This window comes from Clupea harengus, chromosome 17 (genome assembly GCF_900700415.2).
Source record: "Clupea harengus chromosome 17, Ch_v2.0.2, whole genome shotgun sequence".
Taxonomy (NCBI): domain Eukaryota; kingdom Metazoa; phylum Chordata; class Actinopteri; order Clupeiformes; family Clupeidae; genus Clupea; species Clupea harengus.
Window position 1 is genome coordinate 112,501 of NC_045168.1, and position 17,500 is coordinate 130,000.

Here is a 17,500-nt window from a genome sequence, read left to right on the forward strand (position 1 = left end):
TGTGTTTGTCTGTCTGTCTGTCTGTCTGTCTGTGTGTGTGTGCATATAATGTGTGTGTGTGTGTCTGAGTGTGCATATAATGTGTGTGTGTGTGTGTGTTTGTATGTAATTTCTGTGTGTCTGTGTGTGTGTGTGTGTGTGTGTGTGTGTTTGTATGTAATTTCTGTGTGTGTGAGTGTGTGTGTTTGTATGTAATGTGTGTGTGTGTGTGTGTGTGTATGTGTGTGTGTATTTACACACCTCTCTGCTGTTTACCCTCCTGACCCTTGTGGAGTATGTCTGAGAAAGAGATTTGCAGAACAAATTTAAAATAACAGATTAAAGGGCTGTATAGTGAATAATAATAAGATGTGTGTGCGCCTGTATGAAAGAAAGAGAGAGAGAATGTGTGTGTGTGTGTGTATGTGTCTGTGTGCGTGTGTGTGGGTGCGTGTGCATAAGAGAGAGAGCGATAATGTGTGTGTGCGTGTGCAAAAGGGAGTGAGAGAGAGAATGTGCGTGCGTGCGTGCGTGCGTGCGTGCGTGCGTGCGTGCGTGCGTGCGTGCATGTCTTACCCAAAGCCTCCTCTTCAGTCAGGGCATCACTGATGTATCTGAAGTCGATACATGAAACCAACTTCTCAGGCTCCTAAAGTAAGGAAAAGCAGGGGTCAAATACAGGTCAGAGGTCTGAGGTCATGATGACTGGTCACTGGTCAGAGGTCAGGGGTTAGAGTTAGGGTCAGATACTGGTCACTGGTCATTGGTCATTACAGATATGGATAGACACAGACCTCAACATCTAACAGCATCTCTTTATGGAACAGCTCAGCTAACAACATGAATGTCTCTCCCTCACACACACACATACACACACATACACACACACACACACGCACACACACACTTACCATATCAACAAGCAGCTTCCACACAGGCTGAAAAAAACACACAAAAACACACAGATATGTACTTACACACACCTGACACACATATTCAATTCAATTCAATTCAATTAAATTTTATTTATATAGCGCCATAACAATACAATTGTCTCTAGGCGCTTTACAGAGCCCAGAGCCTGAACCCCCTTAGTGCAAGCACATTGGCAACACGGGCAAGTAGTCAGGAAGGAACCTTAAGCAGAACCACGGCACATAAGGGGGGACCCATCTGCTTGAGGTCGGCCGGGTGGAGATAGGAAGGGGGGATGGGGGAGGGTTGTGTGGCAGAAGGGGATGGGAAACAACAGGTGTTGTACATATCCTGCATTTAGTAGGTGTACATAATATATATACAGACATCCGGTGGTAAATACATGATACAAACAAGACCAGTTTAGTGGGTATACACTGTGCTCAAAGGTTTACTGTTACAGAGGTAAGGGGAGTAGGAACAGAGAAACATGTTGATGGTGGCAATATTATATATTGTATATAAATGCTAGCATAGGGTATGAGGTAGAGTAAGGGTACGGCAGTGCGGTGGCGGTGGGTGCAATTGGCAGAGGGTTTCTACGGGTAGACCGGGTGGAGAGATTACAGCAGCGTCCCATAGCGAAGATAGTCTGGATTAGGAGAAAAAGAAAAGGAACAGAGTGAGTGGGTAGAGTTTGGCTGTCCATATGCGTAGTTGAGGAGTAGTGGGGGTGAGGAGCAATGTTTCCACTTCCATCAGCAATTGGAACATGCTACAAGGGAGAGAGAACATTTTTGTTAGTAGACATTTATTTCAGAAACAGATAAGGAGATACCTTTGGGTAGTAGATTTACAGTAGGCAATATGGCCATTTTATCAGTATTATTATAAGCATTAGCAATGTGATATGAGAGGAGAGGGAGGGAGAGAGAGAGCGAGAGAGAGAGAGAGGGAGAGGGGCTGCCTGGCTAGGTGTAAGGGAATATTATTTAATATATTATTTAGATTTTAGTCCAGTTTAGTTGATTAGGGGGGTATTACATGTGTTTAGATTTGTTTGGTTTATGTAATTTTGTCTTACACTAGCATCTGTTTACCTATCTACCAAGTGGTCCATGGAAAGCATCACAGGATTGAGAGAACTAAGAGGTGCGCCACCGGGTCTGGCAGGACAGCCTCCCTGCCGTGTTAGGCATTGTCTCTCTCACCCGCTCAGCCCCCAGGCCCAACTAAGCAGGACAGGGGCAGAGCGGGTGTGTATCTATTTTTATTTATTTATATTTTTTATTTTTTATTTTTTTATTTATTTATTTTTTCCACCAATGGGTTTCTGATGTTCTTAATTGTCCCTTGAGGGCTGGCCTAGATTCTAGGTGTATGTTTCGGTTTTTTGACTTTAAGTACACCTTTCTAAAGTGCCATCAATGTAGGTTTTGGTTTAATTTTGTCTCACACTAGCATCTGTTTACCTATCTACCAAGTGGCCCTATGGAAAAGCATCACAGGAGTGAGGGATGAGAGGCGCGCCACCAAAATGGGCAGGGTAACCTCCATGCCGGGATTGGCCTTGTTGTCTCTCGCCCCTGCTCAGCCCCTAGGCTTAGTTGATGCAGTTACTTATGGCTATAGGATGCACTGAAGAGGAATGTCTTTAGTCTCGATTTGAATATCGGTAGGGTGTCTGCATCTCGAATGGAGGCAGGGAGATTGTTCCAGAGGAGGGGGGCTCGGTAGCTAAAGGCTCTGCCTCCTACTGTGGTTTTTAATGTTCTTGGGATTACAAGGAGGCCAGCACTCTGGGAACGGAGCAGTCTTGGAGGGCAGTAGGGGACAACTAATTCCTTAAGGTAGTTTGGAGCCAGGTCATTTAGGGCTTTGTATGTTAGCAGGAGTACTTTGAAATCAATTCTACTTTTGACAGGGAGCCAATGCAGAGAGGCAAGTACAGGTGAGATGTGCTCATATTTTTTTAGTTCTGGTGAGTGTACGGGCAGCAGCGTTCTGTATAAGTTGGAGGCTCTTTATTGAGTTGATGCTGCATCCGGACAGGAGAGCATTGCAGTAATCTAGTCGGGAAGTAATAAATGCGTGGATTAGTTTTTCTGCATCTTGGAGGGATAGGACTTTTCTAATTTTGGCAATATTGCGTAAATGGAAAAATGATGTCTTTGAGATCTGTTTTATGTGTGAGTCAAGTAGAAGGTCTTGGTTGATAGTTACCCCAAGGTTTTTGATGCTAGTATTGGGTGTTGGGATGCCATTGAGTGTGGATAGATGGCTAGATAGTGTCATTCTCAATTGATCGGGGCCTACAAGCATAACCTCAGTTTTATCAGAGTTGAGGAGCAGGAAGTTGTTAGCCATCCAAGATTTTACATCTTGCAGGCAAGTTTCTATCTTGGGTAAATGTACAATTTCATCAGGCTTCATGGATAGGTAGAGTTGGGTGTCATCAGCATAGCAGTGGAAGTTAATGCCATGGTTCCTTATGACAGCACCTAAGGGTAGCATGTAAAGGGAAAAGAGCAGTGGTCCGAGGACAGAGCCTTGGGGAACACCGTAGCTTACTCTAGTGTGATTGGATGACTTCTCATGGACCTGAACGAATTGATGGCGATCAGAGAGGTAAGATCTAAACCAGGATAGGGCACAGCCTTTAATGCCAACATGATGTTCAAGTCTCTGTAATAGGATATGGTGGTCTATAGTGTCGAAAGCGGCACTAAGGTCTAAGAGAACTAGTATTGAGGTGCACCCATGGTCGGATGCGATTAGTAGGTCATTCAGGACTTTGACTAAGGCCGTTTCAGTGCTGTGGTGGGCTCTAAAGCCAGATTGGAGGGTTTCTTCGATTTTGTTTTGGTGTAAAAAGGAAGTAAGTTGCTTAGCTACTATTTTTTCAAGTATTTTTGACAAGAAGGGGAGATTGGATATGGGTCTATAGTTAGCTAGATTATCAGGATCAAGGTAAATTTTTTGAGAGATGGTTTGATCACTGCTATTTTGAATGATTTGGGGACGTATCCTGAAATTAGTGAATTATTCATTACATTAAGTAGTGTCTCACTTAATAAGGGTAGTGCATGTTTAAGAAGTTTTGTGGGGATAGGGTCTAGTAGGCACGTCGATGATTTAGATGAGAGGATCAGGGAGTTTAGTTCGGGGAGGTCAATGGGTGCGAAGGATTCAAGGAGAGCACCAGGTTGAGGGGGTGTTGCCATAGCCATAGGGCATATTGGAAGAGGTGTAAGGTCATAGAGGGGGAGGAGACTATGAATTTGTTCTCTTATCGTTAGAATTTTGTTATTGAAAAAGATCATGAAATCATTACCACTAAAGCTTATGGGAACAGAATGATCGATTGTATTGTGGTTTTTTGTTAGCCTAGAAATGGTGTTAAATAGGAACTTGGGGTTGTTTTTATTATTATCAATCAGTGAAGAGTAGTAAGCCGATTCCGCCTCAGAAAGTACTCGTTTATAGCTTAGAAGACTATCCTTCCATGCCAGGTGGAATACCTCAAGTTTGGTGGAGTACCATTTTTTAGGAGCTGTGGTAGGAGCTGTGGCAAGAGCGACTGGTAGTTTTGATATGAATTCTGCTGTAGTCCTGTCGGACAGACAACGGCTGTAGAAGTGGGTTAATTCCGTTGTTGGACGGAGATCTAATTTCATGTTGAATGTAATTAGGTGGTGATCTGAAAGGGCAGTATTTTGGGGTAGAACTAGAGGGCGGTCAATTTCTAGGCCATGTGTTAATACAAGGTCAATAGTGTGATTATGATGGTGGGTTGGTGTGTTTATGTGTTGGGAGAACCCGATAGAGTCTATTAGTGATTGGAATGCAATTGTAAGGCTATTATTTTCATTATCCATGTGGATATTAAAATCTCCCACTATGAGGATTTTATCAGAGTTTACAACCAGGGCGGATAGGAAGTCGGAAAATTCAGATAAAAATTCAGTGTAGGGGCCTGGTGGTCTATATAGTGTCACAAGAGTGACCGGCTGAGTGGCTTTTGAGATTGGATGCATAAAATGAAGTACAAGGACTTCAAATGATGCAAATTTTAATTTAGGTCTTGGGGAAATACATAGGTTAGCAAGGGAAATTGTAGCTACTCCACCTCCACGCCCTGTGCTGCGGGGGATGTGGCAGTTAACATGACTTGGAGGGGTGGACTCATTTAAGGCTAGGAATTCATCTGGTTTTAGCCAGGTTTCAGTTAGGAAAAGTATTTGAATGTTGTTGTCTGTTATCAGCTCATTTACAAGTGCACCTTTTGATGTTAAGGACCGAATGTTAATAAGGCCCAGTTTTAGGATTGTACAAGTTTCATTGTGTGCTGATAAAGTTTGTATCTTTATTAGATTATCCTGATTAATATTTCTTTTAGTGTGATTTGCGTTGGGTTTGTACGTTCTGGGTATAGATACCGTTTGTATATGGTTTAATATGGGCAAAGAGTGTACTGGTGCAGCCGAAGTTAGTGTGGTCTGCCGCACTCCCGCCACACATCGTATTTCTCACGCTGAAAAAAAACTCTAGGCTATTTTTTGTAAATGTGTTTGCTTGAACATTCTATTCAGATTCCGAGGCTTCTTCACGTGAAGTTGTGAATCGCGAGCTCATTAGGCCTACTAGCATGTTATAAATATCCTGGCCATGGATGCATTAATCATTGCATCTGTCTTTCAAAGATGTCAGGTAAAAAACAAATAAGCATCCTGTCCTTCGCCCAAAGAGGAAAGCCCCCTAAAAGGCCAGATTAGGCCCAGAGAACGTAAACACATTAGAGGAGGAGATGGTGGAAGAGGAAGAGACAGTACAGGTGGAAGAAGAAGAGACAGTACAGGTTGAAGAGGAAGAGACAGTACAGGTGGAGGAGGAAGAGACAGTACAGGTGGAGGAGGAGATGGTGCAGGTGGAAGAGGAGGAGACAGTGGAAGACATGGTGGAAGAAACAGTGGAGGAGATGGCTAGAACAAAAGGGAGAATAGTCCCAGGAGCAGCCACCTACAAGACCTCTTTTAATAGTGAATGGACCTCTAAATGGCCATTTATTACTGTAGGAAGCACCAGCTCATATTACTGGTGCTCTATCTGCCGCCAAGAGAACTCCTGTGCCCATCCAGGTGTGCGGGATGTGACAAGGCACATAGGCAGTAAGGGGCATCAGGCCAAACAGCAGGCACTGAAGTCAACCAGCGCAGTCAAAAACTTTGACTTGCCAGTGACTGCAGAGATGAGTGTGCAAGAGGTCAAGGTACATTTAAATGCATAAGGTTGACTACAATGTTCATGAATACAATTTTTCCTAATTAATACATCCAATTCTATGACTATGGCATATATAATGGGAACCAACACCGAAAATGATAAGAGTCCAAAAAGGCAACAAACACCTACAACAAACAAAGTCATAATTCTCTCTCTCTCTCCCAAATTGAATAAATACTTAGTAATTGGTTGAATTGTCAGTGCCATGTGTCAAATCTTTTCTGCAAGTCTGATCAATTATTAACAACAACAAAAGACTAATAATAATATGGGGAGAGGGGGGGCAGGGCTGGTCTGTGGGCATACGGCAGGGGAGGGGCGGGCGGAATGGGGGCGTGGTCGGGAGGGGGGGGGGATATGTCACTCTTGCCTCACTTCAAAACTTGAGAGCCCTGCTCCCAGGAGGGGTGGATGCCATCCTTCTGCAGTAGCCCAGGCTTCCTCCAAAAAGTTGGCCAGTTATTTATGAAATCTACGTTATTGTATAAGCACCATTCTGCTAACCAGTTATTAAGTGAGGATAGCCTGCTGTACATCTCGTCACCGCGGTTTATGGGCATAGGGCCCGAACACACTACAGAGTCTGCCATTTGTGTAGAGGTAGTGAGTAGCGATGCGAAGTTTAGTTTGGTGGTTTCCGATTGTCGTAGGCGGACATCGTTTACGCCTGTGTAAATAATAATTTTAGAGAATCTCCGTTTGGCGATTAGTTTTAAGTGGGATTCGATGTCATTTGCTCTAGCTCCGGATATACAGCTCACTGTTTGTGACGGGGTTGCGAGTTTAATATGTCTCAGGGTTGAATCACCAATTACGAGAACTTTATCATCAGCATCGGTGATATTAATTGGGGAGAAACGGTTTGAAGTTGAGATGGGATGTGAGTGTGATACGGACATTGATTTATTTTTTCTACTACTTCCTCGCTTTACAGTTACCCATTTGTCTTGGGATTTAAGCTGCGGTGTTACCATGGGTGTGCTAGAAGGCGGAGTGGCGTTGGTTAATGTAGTTCATTTAGTTTCATCTACATGCTGGGTTTCGCTAGTTTGGGCTAACGAGGTAATATGGTCTAAGCTGAGGAGACGCGACTCAATTACAGATATCCTCGCTTCCAGGCTTGCCAGTAGCCTACACTTATTGCAAGTTTTGTGCCCATTGAAGGGTGTTGGGGAGTCGCTAAACATGTTACATTCCAGGCAGCAGACAGAGGTAGAGGAAAAAGCCATGGCCGTGGGAGCCAATTAAGGACAGTTAGCCAAGAGTGACAGAGAATAGGGGGGGGAGTGAATTCCCAGACTCGATGTAATGTGAAAGTTAGTAGTAGTGAGCGCAGTCACTGGGATACTTAAGTACAAAAGCAGATAAGCAGCGTTCCGGGGCTAGAGAGCACAGTAGGTAGCAACTCTAGAAGCAGGAAGTGGCGTCCGGAGCTTCTGAGAATAGGGTCCGTGAGGAAACAGCGAAAATACATGTGAAAATACATTGGTTGTATGTTCGCTCATTCGTGTGTGTGTGTAGGAGTGTGTGTGTGTGTGTAGGAGTGTGTGTGTGTGTGTGTGTGTGTGTGTGTAGGAGTGTGTGTAGGTGTGTGTGTGTGTGTGTGTGTGTGTGTGTGTAGGAGTGTGTGTGTGTGTGTGTGTGTGTAGGAGTGTGTGAGTGTGTGTGTAGGAGTATGTGTGTGTGTGTGTTTGTGTGTGTGTAGGAGTGTGTGTGTGTGTGTGTGTGTGTGTGTGTGTAGAAGGGTGTGTGTGTGTGTGTGTGTGTCTCACCTTTCCTTCAGCTCGTGCCCACAGGTCCCACACAGCATTCAGCACCGCTGCTGTGGCCAAATGAATCACCCCCTTCTCTGGGCCAACCTGACACACACACACAGACACAGACACAGACACAGACACACACACGTTCTTATGCACCGCATAAACTGCACATAACAGTGTTTCTTCTGGCCTCCTGAAGGCTTCTGATGCCCCCCCCCCCCCCCCCAGAATACTGGGTCTGCCCTGGCACCTCAGTGTGAGTGTGAGTGTTTGTGTGTGTGTGTGTACATATGAGTGTGTGTGTGAGTGTGTGTCTGTGTGTGTCTGTGTGTGTGTGCGTGTGTGTGTGTGTGTCTCTGTGCGTGTGTGTGTGTGAGTGTGAGTGTGAGTGTGAGTGTGAGTGTGAGTGTGAGTGTGAGTGTGTGTGTGTGTGTGTGTGTGTGTGTGTCTGACCCATCTCATTTGTCCATCACTAGTGAGGAGTCGGTAGAAGCTCCTGAAGTCGGCAGTAATTTCGTCCAGACTTTTTCCCAAAACCAGCGGACGCAGAGCCTCCACAGCACACACCACTACACGGGACACACACACACACACACACACACACACACACACACGAGACACATTAGAACACACACACACACCACTACACGGGACACACACACACACACACACAGGACACATGAGAACACACACACACACACACCACTACACGGGACACACACACACACAGACACATGAGAATACACACACACACACACACACACACACACACACACACACCACTACACGGGACACACACACACACACACACGAGACACATGAGAATATACACACACACACACTCACACACACCACTACACGGGACACACACACGAGACACATGAGAACACACACACACACACACACACACACACACCACTACACGGGACACACACACACACGAGACACATGAGAACACACACACACACACACACACACACACACACACACGAGACACATGAGAACACACACACACACACACATAGACACACACACTACTGCACGGGAGACACACACACAGACACATGAGAACATGCACACACACACACCAGCAAATACTGGAAAAAGTTGTGTTTGGTCTGAATCTCTGACTTCTGACTTGAAATCCTACGGCAGCTGAGGGTCTTTTGGACACTGAACAGACTTGCTTTCTACAGAGACAATGTCATTTATTCCAGGGTCGTCTTCGACCACTGCTTTGCCAAGAAGTCCAAATCAATCTGTTCCTATCTTGTCACACCCAGTAGGTGGACCCGCACACTGCAGCTGAGAAAACTAATTGACCAAAATGCAAGGTCACCTGTCGCCACTAGATGGCACTATATCCTAAGATATCTGACTGCACACGGTCACGTTTCTATATTATTTTATCTCCTGCTTCAAGAGGGGAAAACAAACTTTAGTCGTACCGATCTCCGTTCCTCTCCCTACGGTGAAGGTGAGGCCGAAGCCCCGCATCCCCGAGTCCGTCTCAATGATGACATACGCGGCGGAGTAGTCGGGATCGGTGTGCTGTGGAAGTCACATGACAACAAACTTTCAAAACAGGCTCAACAGGTCAATGCAACATTAACGCAACAGCGAGTGTAGCACCTAACAGTGCTTTTATTTCCGTAAACAGCAGTTCTGTTACAGTAAATTATTTTATTTCCGTAAACAGGAGTTCTGTTGCAGTAAATGGGCGATAAGCCCAACTGCTTCCTCTCGTGCTGATCCCGTATTTGGACCCAGGGCTCGCGGGTTTGTTACCATGGCGTCGGAGCCGTGCTGCTCGAGGGACGTGGGGAAGCGCACATCTTTCACCGTCAGTCCGCAGATCTTCCCTGAAGGCATTTTGTTTGGAGAAGTTCTGAAGCCCCCGTTTCCTCAACGCGACAGACCGACCTGTCAAGTCCCTCCTCCGTCGCAATCTCATTGGCTAAGACCATAGACAGTAAAACAGGTCCTATAAAAGGTTGAAGAGCAGAAATGAAGCCAGATATAAGTAATGATCGGTATGTTTTAATGTTTGTGATTTCAGCTGATAAAGACGAATATTGAATATTTGAGTATGTTAATGTTTCCGGCAGTCAGACATTTTGCGCTGGAAAACACACAAATCTGACAGATTACACCGGACCAGTGGCGTAGCGTGGGGTGTGCGGGGTGTGCGGACCGCACAGGGCGGCCAATTGAATGGGGGCGGCCAATACTATAATTCTATTACTTCCTTGTCATTTTTTTGTTGTTGTAATTTTTTGATAATAGTTGTTTTCCCAAATGGCTGAAGTTAGAATATGGTGCTGTTTTGTAGTGGCGCGGTCTCCCTAGCGTCCACTTTGCAACGTGTTAGTTCGGCAGCTTGTAAACAATCTCCTGCGACCTGCGCGTGTGGACGTCTTGGTGGAACGTCTCTGTGTTTAGTGCCAAATTTTACTTCTGGACTGCATTCTGCAACATTTTCAAGCAGGGTATCCTAAGTTTTTGAAGAACATTATACACATAGATGTTTCTACTGGTTGTTTTCATATTTCATATCAGCATTCTTTACACACAAATAGGTAAGGTAATACATGCGCTGGCTGAACTCTTCGTGTTAATATGGGTCAATATGAACTCATGAATATGAACTCGTTCATACAAAGATGCACAGGCACCCCCAGGGTTTCGACCTTTTCCTATTATAATTTGATCAGCTAAATCGATGAGACTATAACATCAGCTAGATAACTAGCTATCATTTTATGTAAATGGATTTCTTCCATTTAAATCGTTTAAGGTTATTACAAGTTTCCTTAGCTAGCTAGTTAGCTAGCATGACTAGGTAACCATAGCAACCAGCTCAAAGTGGATACGTTTGTCCTCACCGCCTTCTTTACCATGCATTTAACAAATTAATAGCCCTCATTTGCTAACAGGTGGGTCGTTAGCAGCTGTTTTGTCACTCAGAAAATGAAATGTGCAAGATTTTAGTTCTATTCTCCTTACAAAGTGCTATTAATTATTATTTTTCGAACTGTATCTGTACACAGAAGAAGATTCAAGGTTTCTGGGGATGTCCTTTTTATGACGCTAGGACAAAGACTCGCGGAGCTTCAAAGACATATATTGACAACAATAACAAAAATTCGCACCAGTAGGAAATCCTCCTTGAAGGGGGCGTCGAATTTGGCTACCGCACAGGGCGGCCAAAACGCCCGCTACGCCACTGCACCGGACCACAGCAGATGTTCTCCAGAATAGTCATTTCCTCAATATGGCTTTATCAGATCAGAGGTTCCACATGACGAACACATATATGGTCAATGAATTTCATTATAACTCCAGTGAAACTCAAGTGTGTGCGTGTGTGTGTGTGTGTGTGTGTGTGTGTAACATGGTCATGTGCTGGTCATCACTCTGGGCTGGGTTTAATGTTAAACAGTAACGAGCCAGAGCATAATCAGAGAATAATCAACTGCACACACACACACACACACACACACACACACACACACACACACATATAATCAGAATCAGAATCAGAATGAGGTTTTATTGGCCAAGTAAGTTTGCACAAACAAGGAATTTGACTTGGTAAATTGACTCTCAGTGTGCTTACACAAAATATACACAATACAATACAATACAAAACAAACAGTGCAACGGTCTAAGAAGTTTAAGAAAGTTTAAGAAAGTATATACACAAGGCGGAATGGCTATATACAGTAGCTGTGAAACAATAGTGCAAAGAAGAAGTGGAGAGTGCGAGAAGTGCAGGGATAAATATATAAATATTAGGGCTGTCAGCGTTAACACGTTAATCTATGCGATTAATGCGGCCGCGATTAACGCGATAAAATATTTTAACGCAATTAACGCAACTTAAAAAAGTGGTATCCTATGTGCCAAAGAAACGCAAGAATGTGATACTCATGAGTACACTGCACTGGGATGGGAGAATATCTGGCCTGAAGCATCAAAAACCAGAGGTCATCATGAATTATAATGCCACAAAAGGAGGGGTGGACAACATAGACAAGCTGGTGTCTGCCTACAGCTGTAAAAGGAGGACCCCACGCTGGCCACTGGCGATTTTATTTACCATATTGGACATCATGGCGTACAACGCCTTTGTCACCTGGATGGCACTGAACCCGGAGTGGAAGAGAGGGAAGCTCCAGAGGATAAGCCTTTTTCTCGAGGAACTGGGAAAGACACTGGTGAAACCTTGAATCCTGAGAAGACAACATGTTCCAAGAACCTCAGCCTCTGCAGCTACCATTAGGAGGATTCAGGAGGACAGTGCTGGTGCCCCATCCACCCATGTTGTGCTATGTAAACTGACCTGATTTCAAATGAAATTCACATTAATCAAATAGTTATGGAAAACCTTGCTTCATTTGTAAATTTGTTGAATTTTTTCCACTGATATCTTGATTATAATTGATTTTCTTGATTTTGTAAAAAAAAAAAAAAAAAAATGGGTAGCACTTAAATTCATAAATGTGATATAACAAAGTTAAAGGGCAAATATTAACCATATTTGCTGTTCATATTGCTTCTATTTGGAATGAAGTAAATATCTGTTGAGTATTTTACCATAAAATTGTTTGATTGTGTTGAATTAAACACCCAAAAATCGAGCGGGTCCACCAGACCCACAACACCTTCTGAGTAACAAAAAAATGAATACCATACAAGGGTTAAATAGATTGTGTCCAGGGTGTGAGGGGTCTGCAGTGATTTTTCCTGCCCGTTTCCTGACTCTGGAGGTGTACAGGTCTTGGATGGTGGGCCGGTTGGGACCGATGATCTTTTCTGCAGACCTGACTGTCTGTTTGGAGTCTGTTCTTGTCCAGTTTGGTGGCCGATCCAAACCAGACAGTGATTGAAGTGCACAGAACAGACTCTATGACTGCGGTGTAGAACATGATCAGCAGCTCCTGAGGCAGGTTGTACTTCCTAAGCTGGCGCAGGAAGTACATCCTCTGCTGGGCCTTCTTGATGATGGTGTTGATGTTGGGTTCCCACTTCAGGTTCCGGGAGATTTTGGATCCCAGAAACGTGAAGGATTCCACAGCCAACACAGTATTGTTGAGTATGGTGGGGGGGGGCAGTGCTGGGGGGCTCCTCCTGAAGTCCACTGTCATCTCCACGGTTTTAAGCGTGTTCAGCTCTAGGTTGTTGCGACCGCACCACAGGACCAGCTGTTCAACTTCCCGATCATCAGAGAATAATCAACTGCACACACACACACACACACGCACACATAATCAGAGAATAATCAACTGCACACACACACACTCACACACACACACATAATCAGAGAATAATTAAGTGCACACACACATAAATATGTGCTAGCATGACTGAGCACACAGTAGCAGCATATCATATGTGAGTGTGTGTGTGTGTGTAAACATGGGGTAATTGTGTTTGGTCACGTTTACAGTGTGTGTTTGTGCGATGTACAAGGGGTAATCATGATGAGCTAATGGTTGCGTGTGTGTGTGGTGTGTGTGTGTGTGTGTGTGCCTGGGTGTGTGTGTGTGGGGGGGGGGGGGGGGGGGGGGGGGAGGGGGGAGTCACAAACACACTCACATGAGCTTGTGGGCACACACACACACACACACACACACACACTCTCACACACACACACACACACACACACACACACACATATCTGTGTAAGTGCTGATGCAGAGTGTGTGGTGGGTTCCCCCATGGACCCCTCTCAGGCACATCCGCCACAGCGCCCGCCCGACACCCCGCTGATGCACACACACACACACACACACACACACACACACACACCCCGCCAACGGCCCCCCAGGGAGATGCCCGGTTCGTAAACACCACATTTATGACGGGACTTTTATTGCACAATATCCTCCAGGCCTCCAGTCTGCCGCGGCTGTTGTTAGCTCTTGTGGCGGTGAGGACGGTGATGTTAGCTCTCGGTGTGTGTGTGTGTGGTGTGTGTGTGGCGGTGAGGACGGTGATGTTAGATAATTAAGGCCACGTGCTGTGCGGCCAGGGGAGTAGAGAGCCGGTCTGCTGTGGGACTCTATATGTGTGTGTGTGTGTGTGTGTGTGTGTGTGTGTGTGTGTGTGTGTGTGTGTGTGTGTAGGAGAGTGGACTCTATTAGACATGAATTATCTATGACTGTAAACACGGCTGCTTCCATTTGGGTTTTAGGATGCTGTTTTACACACACACTATACACACTATACACACACACACAAACACACACACACACACACACACACACTACAGCACAGTGCTCATTTCAGCCAGACTGGCCCCCATCAGGTTCATGTTAGGATGTCAGAGCAGCACACACACACACACACACACACACACACACACACACACACACACACACACCACACACCACACACACACACAAGCAGAGAGGGTCAAGGGTGTTTCTTTGTTCTATTCATCCGTGGAGCTGGAACAATGGACAGAGATGAGCTGAAATAATCCAAGCATGCATTTGAATATTAAGAAACTCCTTCTTTCCATGATGGCACTAATAGAATTACATTGTTTTAGTTGTAAAAGCACGTTTATGTACTTCAAAAACATTTGAGCACCTTCACACAAAGGCACATCCGCGAGACAAATAAAACCCCCCGGAACAATTAGTCGAGAGCGCGCGTCATCCAGAGCCAAAGCGCGTGGCGGTGAGGTCACTCATTCACAAAATCCCCACGTGGAGAGCCTGCGCCACGGAGAGAAAAGAACTCTGAGCAGACAATGTGTTTTTAGTATTGCTACGCAACAGCCAGATGGAACACTTGCGCTACCGACAAAAATGGGTGCTTATTTATTCACATTCATTTGTATATCGCCATTAATAGTGCAATTGTTGAAATAGTTTTCAAACGGGCTCCTCTTTGCTGGTACATCGACAGGGGTATCTTGATGTTGACGCTTCAGTGTCCCAGATGATGTTGCAAGGATGTTGCTCCACTCGTTCCTCTCGCTGTAATTTGGACGCCAGTACGATTTCAGTGACAACTCGCACCTATCTATGTCCCTTCACTGCCATAATCTCTCTCCCCTCTAGGCCAGCGACAGCTTTGTAACGTCTTTCTTTCTTTGAAATATTCCATGCGCAGTAATATGGAATGTTATCATAGAATGTTATGAGGACAACTTGAAAGGTAATGCTGGATTGTACAACGGCATGGAACGCGATTTAGCCAATCACAATCAAGGATTGGAACAATCAGTTTTAGAAAACACTATCTATCTATAGAAGGCCGTCTGTTGCGTATATGAGCGACCAATTAAAACCTACAGCTTCGCTATTATGTAGTCGAAGGTGTAGTCGGGGCTGTTCACGCGCTGGCTTCAGCACTGTTGAACGGACAGCTCCCGGGGGCAGACTAAATAAGTCACTTCAGCACACACACACACACACACACACACAGGACATTCAGGTCAGTCGGCCTATAATATAACGATATTGGTCAAACGTGCAGGTAGAAGAAGCCTTTTGTAGAATGACTGTCAAAATGTCTTTAGTGATTTAGTGATTCGGCTCGGTACGGCTCGGGTAGACTGCCAGCGTGATCTCCTCGGGGGGGGGGGGGGGGGGGCTCTTCTCCCCCGACGGAAACACATCTCGGTGGATGAACCACTGCGTCTATATATGTGTGTGTGTGTGTGTGTGTTCTATATGTGTGTGTGTGTCTGTATGCGGAGAGACTGAACTGCGTCTATATGCGGGGAGACTGAACTGCGTCTATATGTGTGTGTGTGTGTGTGTGTGTGTGTGTGTGTGTGTGTGTGTCTATATGTGTGTGTGTGTCTATATGCGGAGAGACTGAACTGCATCTATATGTGTGTGTGTCTATATGAGTGTGTGTGTGTGTGTGTCTATATGTGTGTGTGTGTGTCTATATGTGTGTGCGTGTGTCTATATGTGTGTGTGTGCCTATATGTGTGTGTGTGTGTCTATATGTGTGTGTGTGTGTGTCTATATGTGTGTGTGTGTCTATATGTGTGTGTGTGTGTCTATATGTGTGTGTGTGTCTATATGTGTGTGTCTATATGTGTGTGTGTGTCAATTAGCACGTTGTAACAGCTATGAAATAATCATGGTTATATTCAGTAGGATTAAATAATTATAGTTATATTCAATAAGTAGGATTAAATAATGATGGGTATATTCAGTAAGATTGAATAATGATGGTTGTATTCAATAAGTAGGATTAGCTTGACTATAGTCTTGTATAATTTCGTTTGTGACATCAAGGACCTGACCAGGCCATAAGGCACTAATAAGTCAAATTAGAAATAGAATGATTCGTCCCCAGATGTAGTTAGATGATGCAAGATGCACCCTGCCTGTAAACTCGTGTAGAGCCACCTAGATAGGTCCACCTCAGTAAAAATGCCCTCGGTGTATTTAATAATCATTCTGCGCGCAACACTAAACGCAGTCAGTGTTGTTTGGCTAGCCCATAACCAAAGGAAATATGACGTCCATTTTGAAGGCCACCTTTGCTCGCCTGTAATGACAAATGTCAAACTTTCCAAACATTTCCAAACACGGAGCGTTGCGACATGTAATGCATCGGAAAGCAAGGGACGATAACGATGACGTCGACATCGTGTCCTACATGCCTCTTGGAAAAAGAGGCTAGTACCGGAGCGCGAGAATAAAACTCCGCGCGGCGCAACTCCACAGAGCAACTTTGACCTGCTGAAATGCGCGCGCGCCCCCCTCGTGCGCACTGCCCTCTGAACGAAATCTGCGACTTCTAGATCTAGCTGGCACACACACAGACACGAAATACACTACAGCATCCGATTGCGCAAGTTGAAGAGACAGAAATAAAGAGAAAGAGAGGAACGGAGACAGAGAAACAGAACGGACAAAAGCTGTCCGAGAAACAGACCGTTTGACCGGACAAAAGCTCTCAGTTCCACTTTAGGTAGGTGCTGCGCCTCGGAATCTCCGAATCATCCCTTAGCGCTAATTATTTATATTAGAAGCCAGACAATCCTAAACGAAACATACAAAGTAGTATTCGTAAATCGTTTTTTTACGTTACATATATAATGTAATGTAACTTTGGCATTCATTTTAAATGGTCATTTTTAAATGGTCAACTATTTAGGCTGCGTTTTTCATTGGTAAAATAAATAAATATGACGTAGCCCATGTTTTCACAGTTGAGAGATATGATGTATTTCGTGTAGTATATTAGGAGGGAGTTCTTCAACATTTTGTGAAGGTTTTGATTTCCGTGGGGTCTGAATATTCCCCCAAGACGCCGGGCTTCAGGTCACAGACCGCGGGCTCCTGCGCTTTGGGATCTGTGCAGATCATCATCAGAGATTACAGAGTCGTTTTCAGAGGACTTTTATGTTTTCCGCTGAGCTTTCTGGGGAGCTTTGAGTTTCTCTCTGAACCGACACAAGAGATACTGTTGGAAACGGCAGTGTGTCTCTCTGAACAGACACAAGAAATACTGTTGGAAACGGTCGTGTTTCTCTCTCAACAGACACAAGATATACTGTTGGGAACGGCCGTAGATTGGCG

General features: G+C 44.8%; 2 protein-coding genes across 4 annotated transcripts in view; one reads left to right on the forward strand and one right to left on the reverse strand.

Annotated features, from left to right (window-relative positions):
* The window catches only part of enosf1 (enolase superfamily member 1), a 16,252-nt gene extending 5,036 nt beyond the window's left edge, over nt 1-11,216 (reverse strand). The window contains exons 1-8 of one of the 3 annotated variants that reach the window (XM_031584199.2): nt 11,090-11,209; nt 9,726-9,921; nt 9,386-9,488; nt 8,391-8,506; nt 7,950-8,036; nt 891-917; nt 556-628; nt 241-279 (exon numbers count right to left, since the gene is read on the reverse strand). In XM_031584199.2, the coding sequence (XP_031440059.1) occupies nt 241-279; nt 556-628; nt 891-917; nt 7,950-8,036; nt 8,391-8,506; nt 9,386-9,488; nt 9,726-9,809 (529 nt within the window). In that variant the 5' untranslated portion in view covers nt 9,810-9,921; nt 11,090-11,209. Of the gene's footprint in view, nt 1-240; nt 280-555; nt 629-890; nt 918-7,949; nt 8,037-8,390; nt 8,507-9,385; nt 9,489-9,725; nt 9,922-11,089 lie in introns of all 3 variants that reach the window. The other 2 variants (XM_031584201.2, XM_031584200.2) reach the window with 2 other exon arrangements.
* Nucleotides 11,217-16,653: 5,437 nt separating this feature from the next.
* Nucleotides 16,654-17,500, forward strand: part of adcyap1a (adenylate cyclase activating polypeptide 1a) — a 4,721-nt gene continuing 3,874 nt past the window's right edge. Inside the window, exon 1 of the mRNA XM_012839770.2 lies at nt 16,654-16,889. The gene's annotated coding sequence lies outside the window, so the exon portion shown is untranslated. The remainder of the gene's footprint in view (nt 16,890-17,500) is intronic.